Source organism: Crocodylus siamensis, chromosome 5 (assembly GCF_052110815.1).
Source record: "Crocodylus siamensis isolate JL-2025a chromosome 5, ASM5211081v1, whole genome shotgun sequence".
NCBI classification, from domain to species: domain Eukaryota; kingdom Metazoa; phylum Chordata; order Crocodylia; family Crocodylidae; genus Crocodylus; species Crocodylus siamensis.
In genome coordinates, this window is record NC_143399.1 from 207664343 (window position 1) to 207677014 (window position 12672).

At 51.2% G+C, this 12672-nt stretch overlaps 1 protein-coding gene across 5 annotated transcripts in view; it reads left to right on the forward strand.

The window, feature by feature from the left end:
- Nucleotides 1-12657, forward strand: part of SMARCD3 (SWI/SNF related BAF chromatin remodeling complex subunit D3) — a 160270-nt gene extending 147613 nt beyond the window's left edge. For 3 of the 5 annotated variants that reach the window (XM_090048161.1, XM_090048158.1, XM_090048162.1), the window contains exons 10-13: nucleotides 1158-1293; nucleotides 3790-3912; nucleotides 5850-5951; nucleotides 10943-12657. In XM_090048161.1, the coding sequence (XP_089904287.1) occupies nucleotides 1158-1293; nucleotides 3790-3912; nucleotides 5850-5951; nucleotides 10943-11041 (460 nt within the window). In that variant the 3' untranslated portion in view covers nucleotides 11042-12657. Of the gene's footprint in view, nucleotides 1-1157; nucleotides 1294-3789; nucleotides 3913-5849; nucleotides 5952-6088 lie in introns of all 5 variants that reach the window. The other 2 variants (XM_090048157.1, XM_090048159.1) reach the window with 1 other exon arrangement.
- The last annotated feature ends 15 nt before the right edge of the window (nucleotides 12658-12672 follow it).

A 12672-nucleotide genomic window follows, 5' to 3' on the forward strand; every position in this document is an offset into this window, starting at 1 on the left:
GGTGGAGCCAAGGCCACAACTGGCCAGTTTGGCCAAGAGGTGATCATGGGATACCAGATCAAAAGGTTTTTTGAAGTCAAGATATATGACGTCAATCTCTTCTTCCTCGTCCAGGTGATAGGTCACCTGGTCATAGAAGGAAATGAGATTGGTCAAACAAGACCTACCCGCAACAAACCCGTGCTGGCTATCCCTTAGGATGTTAGCCTGGGCCAGTCCATCAAGGATGGCCTCCTTAATAAACTTTTCTAAGATCTTCCCCAGGATGGAAGTCAGGCTAATGTGCCTGTAGTTAGCTGGATCCACTCTCCTCCCTTTCTTGAAGATCGGCACCACATTGGCCTTCTTCCAGATGATCTGCTCAGGTCCCTTCTGACCCTAGAAACCATGAAACTAGAAACTATGAAACTATGGAGGACCCCCCGCCCCCCCCCCAAGAGATTGGCAGCAAGATCAGCTGCTGGGGGACCCCCCCCCCCGTCGGCAATGAAACTGGGAGAGGGAGAAAGGGGGCACGTGCCCCCCCCCGACTAAGGCAGCAGCAGTCGCCCATGAATGCAAACATGGTTTTCTTCAAATAACTTAAATTACTTTAATCATTCTAGTATGTTTAGACCTTAACACAGAGTTTCCTGAATTGAAATTTGATTTAATTTTTAAGAGAAGAATGCATTTAAATTTCAAAAGTCAATTTAAACAAAAATGACTGATACTTTATCACCGGGGTGTCAAACATGCAGCCGTGGAGCCATGTTGAGGAGCCAGGGATTTCAGGGTAGGATGAGTGGTGACAGGGCCTGCTGTCAAATTCTGGGGTCCAGAGCCCCACTGGGGATATGTTTAAGCCTTGTCAGAGTGAGCAGCAGCTGTGGTAACCCCTGCAGTTCCCTGCTGCTGCCTGTCCTGCTGCCAGAAGTGGGTGGATCTGGCCTGGAGGCTTTTTGAGTTTGACACCCCTGATTTACCCCCACATATATATACACACACACTGCCCTGCTGTGTCCCGGACCACAAGACGTGGAGGCTGCAGCTCCATGCAGTTCTGCAGGAGCAGCTTGGCCTGGACCTGGAGAACCTCTGGGCAGTCTGTCCAGTTGCAGGCCTGAGTGCATTGAAGCTGAAGGGAGGGTCACAGCTCTGTGTTGTCTTCCCCCTAGCGTTGACCCCAATGACCAAAAGAAGACAGCATGTTATGACATCGACGTGGAAGTAGAAGATCCCCTGAAAGGGCAGATGAGCAGCTTTCTCCTCTCTACGGCCAACCAGCAGGAGATTACCGCACTGGACAACAAGGTATTGGCATATGAGGGAGGAGGGACCATGTCTCGAGCACATGGCTGTCACATGGCACACTCGCAGGAAGATGCTGAGGGTGGGCATGCTGCAATGGGGGTGCTATGTGGGAGAAGAGGTCACAGGCTGTGTTCTGGGCACTGACCTAGGGGTAGAGGTGGGATGGTACCAAGGGGCATATCTCATAGCACTGGTCCTGTGTGACTGCAGCGTAGGAACAGGCTAGTTTGGAGGGGGATGACAAAGAAGCATTCTCTGGGGTGGCAATATTGACAGTTGGCAAGGCCAGAAGATGCCTCCGATGTAACACAGCACAGAACGTCACCAGCATACCTCCGCACTGAGTCCAACAATATGCTTTGGACTGAAGAGTGTCCTTTAGAAAGGCATCTAGTGTCCAGACTGGGTGCCTTCCTGGAAGGGGCTTTAGTCACACAAGTACTGGGCCTGGTTGGTGTGTACCTGGAGCTTGTGTGTGCTAGGACAGATGACCTGCAAGGGAATAGCATATACCCCTGGGCTCCCCTTCCTGTAACAACCACTGCTGCAGTTGCACGGCAGGACAGCACGGTGAGAGGTCCCGTGAGCTCAGCGGCACCAGCAGCGGTGTCAGGGGCCATTCGTGTTGCTTGCACGGCAGCAGAGGGGATTGCCCATGTAGTAGTGGCAGTGTGGGGGCTCGTACAGCAGCAATGTGGTGGGGCTCATGTGGTGGGGGAGAGGGTACATGCAGCAGAGGTCCTGGGGAGCCAGTGGAGCCCCTGTCGTGCTGGGGTGGTGACCTGTGCAATGTGCAGCCCCAAATGCTCTGAAATTGGGGCACCCTATTCTGACCCTCTGTGGTCTTCCTGTGCTCCTTGCAACAGAAGAATCACTCTGTTACTTTTCTATAGTCAAACAAAAGAGACCAAAGAACTGGTATTTTCCAAAGGGGGCTTGAGCCAAAAAGGTTGGGAACCACTGGACCAAGTCAGCAGTGCCCAAACATCTTGGGCTGCAGGCTGAAGAAGTCGTGCAGGGTTGGTCTGTGTCCAGATCTGGTGTACAGAATCAGCCCACGGGCCAGATTCAGCATGGGATCAGTACATAGGTGTGATCTGACATGTCGTTTCAGCCCCGTGCACCAGATCAGGCCTATTCCTCCAGCCCTACACACACCAGGTCAGGTGTATTTCCCTAGCCTTAGTTCCCTTTCTGTGTATGCTGGATGGAGCCCTGGTCCCAGCTCCATGCACCATGGAGTAGACCCTGGCCCTACATGTGTTGGATCAGGCTTGCTGCCCTGTTCCCATCCCCATTCCCATGCACCCTGGATTGGGCTCTGCATGCTGGCCTGATCCAGCATATGGGCCATTTCTTCTGGCCACAGGGCTTGGGAGTTTGGCAGTGGGGCAGCAGCGGCAGCATTAATTGCCACTGCTCCCCTGCTACCAAAGTTCTAGAGCTGTAGAGAGCCCCACAAGCCGACTCAGCTCCATAGGCCAGAGATCCAGCACCGTTGGACAATGATCTGGTAGACCCTTCAGGTTTTGATGTCCATAGATCAGTGAGTATTGAAGGGGCTGCATATCAGAAACCCCTTGACCACATGATCCAACAACTTGCTTTCCACTGAATATGCTCCATTCTGCCATTCATGCTGGTTCCATTGCCCTGAGTGCTCACTAGAGGACTCCTCCTTCCTTCTGTTACAACAGATTGTCTCTAAAGCCCCGATGACTCCTCTGTAAGCCCTTCTAGTCTGTTGGCTGTTTCTTGTGCCATATTAATCCTAGAGAAGTGGGGCTGCAAAGGATGTGCAGAGGTCACATCAAGTCCAACTCCTGCTTGAGGCAGGACCATCCCTATCCAGACAAACCCATACAAATCTATTGTCCAACCTCTTAGTAAAACATTACGCTGCTCCTGGCACACGAGTAGTTCTGCTGACTCCAGGTGCCTGCTCTCACAAGAAAGGCCAGCAGGCTTTGGCCCCTACATAAGCTGACATAAGTTCTTGGTCTTCTTCGACCTGATCAAGGCAAGCAGCAGAACAAAAGTAATAACCATTAGGGTCAGTAGCACTCCAGGTCATGCCAGAATACAAGCTCACATGATCTCCTAACCTGGGGCCTGTTCTAATGACAGGCTTACATGGCAGCTCACACCCAGGCCTGGCAAACTGGAAACAGAGAATTCCTCGTACCCTCCAAGGCAGCAAGCTGGCCCCTTGACACTATATACTTGACCCTATGTAGGGCTGAAGATGAGAAGGGAGGAAGATCCTGCACAATAGTCAAACTGTACATAAGACAGCAGAATATGTCCAGGCTACCAGGGTTAGCAACCCCACTCTGAAAAAAGGTGCCATGGGACCCTTCATAATCACTGGCGGTCACACTGCCAGGTCTGTATCTTGTATGAGGAACAGATTGGTGGCTGGGGCTAGCCCCTGAGTTCCTGGCACTTGGGAAATCTTCAGTGAAAGGGCACCCACCTAATTTTTCCTGCTTTCAGATTCACGAGACAATCGAATCCATAAATCAGTTAAAGATACAACGTGATTTCATGCTGAGCTTCTCCAAAGACCCCAAAGGGTACATCCAGGACCTTCTCCGGTCCCAGAGTCGGGATCTCAAGGTGAGTGGAGATTTTGGAGGGGGGAGAGGAGGTTAGGGGGCTAGGGCTCAAACCACATAGTTCCATGGGTCATAAGAGAAGTGGCCACCATTCATGTTGATCTCAAGTAATAGTTCTTGTTTGTTCTAACCTGTGTGATTCACACCACTTTGGTTAAACAATATTGTTTCACCTCTTGGAGCACTGTGAGTGTGGGGAAGGTTCATTACCACAGAGCCATTACTTTGTCATCTGTCTAATCCCTCCCTGCCCTTTAAGACTCACCTCTGCCAGTGTGTACAAAACTCACATTTTGTTAGAAGGTATAGGTAGAAGATAAGAGCTGAGCAATGTTTATAATGGAAACTCTAATTATTTTTGTCCATCAAGAATGTCCTGGCTTTGGGGCTTTTATTTCCTGTCTGCCTATCTGCAGTACAGTGGACCCCTAGTCCTTGGTTGGGAATTCTAGCTGCTGATTCACTGCAATAATGAATTATAATAATTCACAGAAATACAGATACTTTGCTTCCTTTGCAGATTGTGGATGCATATTTGCGTTTCCTGCAAGGAGATACCCTCCAGGGCAACAAGCTGGCCCCTTGACAATATACTTGTATACTTCACTATATACCTCACTGCTAAACTTGTGATCAGATGATGAGGTTTGGGTGGTGGGATGAGCTGGGGCTGTCTTGCAGTAAAATGAAACCTAATAAAGTCACATAAAATGCAGCTATGTGACCCTGAAGTGCCACAGTACAGCTTTCCTGTTTGTTAGTTCTTCCTTCTCATTTCTTTTAAAGAATAAACAAGCAGAGTAAATGGCAAATATTTTCTTGCTGCAGTGTAGAGTCTGCCAATTTAAACACAGAAACATCAGGAAGTTAAAAAGTTCATTTGCTTGTCAGGAGGGTGAAAAAGGAAAGTCCAAATCACCATGCAATAATATTTTCCTTTCTGAGTTTCACACTTTGCACTCTGCCCCCAAATGATCTCCTGCCAAAAAGACAGTCACATTGCTGAAGCCATGAGATTTCTCCCACTTTGTGTTTTAGGTAAGATTTGCAGTGATTCTTGAGTTTTGAATAAGTTTTTCAGTTATTAGTGAGACTATTACAGGGTATGCTGACATAAGCATCTACCTTTTTATGGACAGTCCCTTACAAAACCTTTGATAACCTTCAAGGTTATCATAGTGATGATGATGATTTATATTACATCCACAAGCGTGCTGGGCACCTCAAAGGTATGGAAGAGAAGCAGCATCTGAGCTGAAGAGCCTGCAGCTTAGATTAGGTTGAACAGTGAGAAGTAAAAGTCCCTTTATACAAAACATGTGACAAGAACAGGACACTTGAAAACATCCTAAGATCAAAGAATGGAAATGGCAACCATGGGTGATCGATGAATATTTCAGATGCCCTACAAGTTCCTGCTTAATTTGGCACAAACCCAATAGGTGAAAACTCCTTTGACACTTTTCAGTAGCATCCCTAATTCTGGACCACATACATGTTGCTAATTATGTATTTTACCTCATCAGAAAGATGCATGTATTGCAGAGTATAGATTGAAAGAGGCAATGTGTTTTGTGGTTCACATCCCTGAGCGAATGGCTCTGCCAGGAGAAGATTACTATGCCAGTTGCCTTAGAAGGTCATTTCTGGGTATAGGACTATTTTAGGGGATTTAGGTGTTGTTTTCTGTTTGTCTTGTGTAAGGGTTTATTACATATCCTGCCAATTCTGAGTTTTCAGCCTCTCCCAGCCTTGTTGGTCTCCATGCTCCTCTCCCTGTGGGAACGGGGTTGGTCTGAAGGGAGGACTGGATGTGGGATAAAGGCAGCGCTGTAATGCAGGTGCTGGAGCTGAGATCCAAACCACATGATGCTGCTGGTCAACAGTGCTCTATAAGATTGTCAGAGCTCTATAAGAAATCTTTGCCTGTTCCCACAGGTGATGACAGATGTGGTTGGGAACCCAGAGGAGGAACGGAGAGCTGAATTTTATCATGAGCCCTGGTCCCAAGAGGCTGTGAGCAGATACTTCTACTGTAAGGTAAGGAGGAGATGCAGCTGTGCCTGCCTGGGGTCAATACACATGGGCCCAGTGGGTATGGGCAGCATGGACTCTCCTGCTGGCAGGCAGTGACACTGATATCCAGAGCTATGCAGCTTCCTCTCTTTATTCTCCAGATCCAGCAGCGCCGGCAGGAATTGGAACAGTCTCTGGGAGTGCGTAACACATAAACACTGTTCACAAGACCCCACTGGCACCATGCTGGGGGACTTCTTGGTGTTACTTAGCTCACCGTTACACACGGACCTGCTTAGTGACTGGACAAGAATGTGCCATAGTAACACCAGTCCAAACACCAGCTGTAGAGCAACCCTTGAGAATCCTGCCAGTGCAGCCATCTCCAACCATCTTTGGCCAGAGAGGGCATCCAATCCCTGTCCCCATACAGTGTCCCCAGCAATGAAATTACAGGTTCATCCATCCACTTGCATCATTAAGTTGTAGTGGGAAGTTCAGCACCATACAGCAACCGCAATGGACTATACCAGAGTCGTGGGCAGGGGGTTAGCATGAGGGGTACAGAGAAGTAAAGGCATGGTTCCAGCTGGGAGCTGAGACCCTTTCCAGCTTTCAGCACCAGCAAGTCCTTAGGATTGAGCAGAATGTTCCCTTGCCCAGCTGTGAAATCCTTCAGCTAGTGAAACACACCTCCCCTGCCAGCCAGAGCAGTGCCAGGGCTACCTCACCCTGGAGAAGGGGAACAAGGAGGAATTAAATGACAAAGCATCACAAATAGCAAGGTACGGCCTGGCCACGTCTTCTGCAAGATCTGCCCCCCCACATGAAAACCTGAGAAAAATTCTGTCACAAGGCAGGCCAGGAACTCACAGAGATGATGCAGTGCTCTATATGGAGGAAGAGCAGCAATTCTGATCAGGACCCTGGGCGTCCTTGGCAGCAGCACCACTAGAGCCAGCTGCATTCTGGGAAAGCTGAAGAAACCAGAGATTCTTTGTTGGGAACCACTTTGAAGTACCAGGTGCTAGTGGAAGGCTGATCAGTTACCTGGTATTAGCAGAAGCTGGTGTGTCAGCCACCCAGTGTCTCTGCTGTTCTTCTGTGCTTGGCTTCTCATTAGGGACCAGTGCTCAAGCAAAGGATTCTGGGTCCTAAGGTGCTGCCAAGTCCTAGCTGAGCAATGTTGCAGCATGGCAGAGTGGGGCTGTGGCTTCTCCTTTCCCTGAGGCTGCTGGGAGGCACAAAGGGCAGATTCCTGCATCTTCACCACCACTGCCGCCTCGTTCTCACACAAGGAGCGACAGGTCTGGTTTGTCATGGCTGTACTCCGCAGTACATTTTCTCTCCGTGTTGCCCTCTCTGCCCCTGATGTCCTCACAGGTCTCCCCCAGTAACAACTCATCCTTGTCTGGTGACCCTCTGGGTTTCTCCTACCCAGTCCATGCACCTTTGTTTAGTGCATCAATTTCTGCAGTCCGTGTTTGCTCTCCCTACTGCATCCAGAGATCGGGGGAGGCACTTGACTTGCAGCTGAAATTCACGCTAGATCCTTGCTGCGGATCACTGTGTCCTGGTCAGCAAAGCCTTCCAGTGCGAGAAGGGGCTGGTGCCTCAGTGCTTTGGTGAGGCTTTTGCAGTCCTCGCACCGTGCCAATGCCACAGTCTGACATGAGGACTGATGAGGTGCTGGGGAGCAAAGACCATTTAGATCTCACTTACTGTAGAACTTTTAACCTGACCACAGGCAAATTTTTCTGAAGGGAACCAGAGTGGGTCATCTGCTACTGTGCTTCCATATTTATTAGGCTGCTGTGTCAGTTGTGTGCATGCTGTCCAGTGTATAAGCTCTTTTCTGTATGTGGTAAATCGAGCAGCTACATTCAGAGGATTGGCTCAGTCTCCAGGAATAAGATGTGCAGAAGTATCCTGTGGGGATGTCAGAGAAAAGCCAGGGCCAGGCCTGGGGGCTGGGACGACAGCACATGGACGCATAGTTTCAGAATTAGGAGGGTCGGAAGGGACCTGAGTAGATCATCAAGTCCGACCCCCTGCCATGGCAGGAAACAGTACTGGGGTCAACAGTACTGGGGTTCATCCAGCCTCCTCTTAAAGACCCCCAGAGTAGGAGCCAGCACTTTGCTTGGAAGTTGGTTCCCAATCCTAGCCACCCTGACAGTGAAGTAGCGCCTCCTGATGTGTAGTCTGAATCTCCCCTCTGCCAGATGTGACCATTGTTTCTAGGCACTCCTGGTAGTGCGCAGGGGAACAGGGACTCCCCCAATGCCTGCTGGTCCCCCCTGACTAGTTTGTAACAGGCCACTAGATCCCCCCTCAGCCTTCTCCTGTGGAGGCTGCACAGGTTCAGGTCCCGTAGCCTCTCCTGGTAGGGCTTGCCCTGCTGCCCCCCAATCACGTGAGTGGTCTCCTCTGGATCTGCCATGCTGGCCACATCCCTCCTGAAGTGCGACGTCCAGAACTGGACACAGTACTCCAGCTGCGGCCTGACCAGTGCTGCATAGAGGGGGAGGATCACCTCCTCGAACCTCCTCGAGATGCATCTGTGGATGCACAAGGTGCGGTTGGCCTCCCTGACCACATCCCCACACTGTCGGCCCATGTTCATTTTGGAATCAGTAATGACTCCAGGATCCTTTTCTGCCTCTGCACTGACAAGAAGGGAGTTCCCCGGCATGTCGGTATGGTGCTGGTTCTTCCTCCCCAGGCGCAGCACCCTGCACTTGTCAGCGTTGAATCCCATCCTGTTCTCATCCGCCCACCCCCACACATGCATCTTATTGTCATCAGCAAATTTGAACAGGGTGCTTTTTACCCCCTCATCCAAGCCACCGATGAAGATGTTCCAACAGTGCGGTCCAGAGAACTGAGCCCTGGGGGACCCCACTGTCCACATCCCTCCAGGTCGAAAATGACCCATCCACCACCACTCTCTGGGTGCGGCCCTCCAGCCAGTTGGTGACCTATTTGACCGTGTGGGTGTCAACACCACAGTCCCCCAGTTTTTTAATGAGAATTGGGTGAGAGTGTCGAAGGCCTTCCGGAAGTCTGGAAAGACTGTCTGCTGCTACCCCTGCGTCTTAAGGATTTGATGACCTGGTCGTAGAAGGCCACCAGGTTGGTCTGACAGGACCTGCCGCTAATGAACCCATGTCAGTTGCCCCTAAGCATAATCTCCCCTGCTGGCCCCTCGTGGATGTGTGCCAGGATAATTCTCTCAAAAAGCTTACCCAGGATTGAGGTAAGACTAACTGGCCTGTAGTTCCCCGGGTCCTCTTTCCCCCTTTTTGAAAATGGGAACCACATTGGCCCTCTTCCAGTCCTCTGGCACTACACCAGAGCACCATGAGAACTTAGATTAAGGGACTCTCCCAGCAGTGCCACACATCCCCACTGAGGAGTGGTGCTGGGGTGGGCATAAAACCCGTGCTCCTTGTAGATGCTTGACTGACTTCCAGCTGGAACTGCACACATCTGCTTTAGAACCTCCTTTAATGGTATAACCACCCAGTGGAATGCTGCAGCATCATGCTGATGTTTACTTTCCACTGCAGTGTACTGTACAGGTGCCAGATACAAACTCAAAAGTACCCCAGAAAGTTGCTCTGCCAGGGCTGTTTTATCATAGTGGCCACCCTCCCCATGGCCTATATACACCACGATTGCTCTTCCCGAGCAGTTATCCTTAGGAGTGGCTGATGGCCATATTTCCCATGTTTAAATGAGGTTGGGAGTTTGTTTGTCATGTTTGGGAGCAGTAAAAGGGCAGGTCTGGAATGCAGTCCCCTAGAAAGGGAAACCCTCCCTGCTCTCACTGCACAGCCAGGAGCCTGAACTAGGGTTATTGGCAATGTGGGCAATTGCCCGTAAGGAACAGCAAAGGAGCACCACTGGGAGGTGCAGAGGCAGACCTGCACTGCCGGGCACTGACAGAAGGCTGGGGGACTCGGCTGCCTTGTCACCTTGGAAGACTCTGAATAATAAACCTGGTTTGAGCTCAGCAAGAGGTGGCTTTCACTTCAGGTGTGGAGGAGGTTTAGCAAGGCTGAGGATTCATCAGTTGTCCAGTAGCAACCAATGTATGTTGCAGCAAGAGGTTTATCTCATGCCAGAGAAGGAAGGTTGATATATGACATGCGTACCTCTGAGTCATAGATAGGACCCAGGGGACAGTGCTGGGCAAGTAGAGCCCTGTCAAGTGCCAGAATGGGGATGGAGAAGTTGTGTCCTGGGGCTGAAGATGGATTGAAGTGGCAGGTTTCAAACAGTCTTTTACCATTGCTGCTTTTGACCATGGGTGAGGAATGGGAGTGAGAGCTGCCTGGGAACTGCAGGAGGGGGCCACATGTAGTCAGTGACCTGCAGCACAGAATACAGCAGTGGAAGGAGATGGAGCAGAGAGTCCTTGAAGTGCCATAAGTCATAGCACAGCATAATGTGTGGAGTATTATGTGGGTATAGCAGAGTCCACATAATGCATGTGTGTGTGTGTGTGTGTGTGTGTGTGTGTGTGTGCGTGTGTGTGTGTGTGTGCGTGCGTGCGCATGTGAATAGATACTCACGTGAATAGAGAGAGCAAGTGAGCACAATGGCCGGTCTGGTAACTGCTGTATAACCTGGGAAATGGGAAGGTGGAGGCCCAGCCTACTGGTCTATAGAAAACCTCATTTGTATTAGGGAAGTTTCCCAACAATACCGATGCTGGCTTTGCTAAGCCACACAGCAGCGTTTGCAGCTCTGGTGCAAAGACACCTGCAGCAGTTCCTCATTCAAACCCATGAGGATGGTGCTGGAGGGCAACACTGGGGCAGCTGTTGAGGTGTCTGTGCCTGGGCTCCCAATTCTGCCGACACTGGCCAGTCAGGATTTCCTGGTAAGAGCCCCTCCCTGGGCTGTGGGAGACAGTGAGGAGAAAGGAGGCTCCATGTTCCTGAAGTGATCCCTCCCTGCTGTCTGTAGCTGCTCTGTTGTTCAGTGAGATGTTTCTGTCCCATCAGATCTTGTGCCACAAGCGGCTTTGCCAATCGTGTCCAGGAATGGAAAACTCCATAGAAGAAATCGTGTGTGGGTATGTGTGTCGGCAGGTGTGTGTGTAAGAGAGAGAGAGAGCACAGCTCTCTCTACTCTGTAGCCACCATATCTTTGTCGTATGATACGGAGTGATTCGTAGAAAAGCTTTTAACAATAAACACTTTGTTCCTTTGTATCCTGTGCGCTTACCTCATGTCTGTCCACCAAGCAGGACCTAGCAGTGCCTTAGTGAAGCACTTTTTGGGGGGGCAGGGGGAGGCAGCTTTCACACTATTCTCATTAGAAATAACTAGAACATCCCCTTCAGAGAACTCCCAAGGACATCAGTCCCCACAAGGTCCCCAGCACAATGTGGAGGGCAATCCACGGGGCAAATAGTGACCCACATTCAAGCCCAACTATAACGGGAATTGATAAACCTTTGGCCTTCTCTGCAGCTCTTCTTCACCATCACAACTGCCTGTTGGAAAAAGAATGGTGCCTGTGAATATTTTCCCACCACTCCCAGCTTTCATGTGTTCAGCTGGTTGTCTCCTGGTCTTTAAAGGGAGCTGGACAATAGTAAGGTCTAGCTCCCTGGGCCCCCAGCACCATACCCATCTCTGCAGGGCTCCTCCGATTCATTTCCATACAGCTTCCTTGTGCCACCCACCACTTTGGTCTGTGCACCCCACAGCTGCCTTTAGAACCATAGACTTGAGAAATTCTCCAAGAGCGCTGGGGCTGGGGCTGCCTGCCCTGCCTTGTTGCTTGGCCTTGGGGCCCATGCTTTGGCACAGGGCTGAGGACTGTACCAACAACCGCCCCCAGTTGGTAACAGCCCAGAGGCTCAAAACCAGTGAGAGTGAGCCAGAGACAGCAGGTGCCAATGGCAGTGTAAAGCAAGTGGATGTGGGAGAGGACCCTGCTCAGCACCAGACAGGACAGAGAACAAGAGCTCCACAACCAGCCTGATTAGGGAACAAAATGAAAGTAGGGTTACCATACATCTGGCTTTTCCCAGACAGGTCCTCTTTTTGAGGCCTCTGATCTGCATCCAGGCAGCTTTTGGAATAGGAACCAATGCCTGGGATTTTGCTCTGCTCTGCTGGCAGCAGGGTAGGAGGGCAATTGGAAGCAGGGGCTGCATTGGGAGAAGCTGTCTGGTGTCTGCAGCAGAACAAGGAAGGCACCTGCACCTGCCCCTCCACTGGCATAGCAGGGAGCTCTGTGACTGGACTGGGCTAGGCTGGGACCAGCGTTGGTGCCCCCACAGGCCCAGTGGCCCCAGGAGACACTGCCTGGAGGAAGTGTGGAGCAGGGGAACTGTAGCCAGGCTGCCTGGCGGAGCACTGGAGACCCAGCCCAGGGCGGGGGTGACACAGGCATCCTCCCCTCGTCTCTCCTGTCCACACCAGGACTGCGCTCGCTCCGCTGCCACCCGGGGGGGAATCAGAGCCACCTCACTCTGCCCAGTCGAGCCAGAAGCAGCTGAGTGGCCCCCTCTTGCAGGGCTGGGGGTGGAGCAGGGGGCTGCAGATTGGGAGTGAGGGGCACCAGCAAATCTGGAGGCTGCAGGTCTGGAGTGCGGGGCACCAATGGGGCTGGGAGGTGTGGGTCAGGAGTGCACGGCAGTGCCAGTGCCAGTGCCAGTGCCAGGGACTGCAGCTCAGGAGTGAGCAATACCAGCATGGCCAGCAGAGGGGGAGGAGACAAG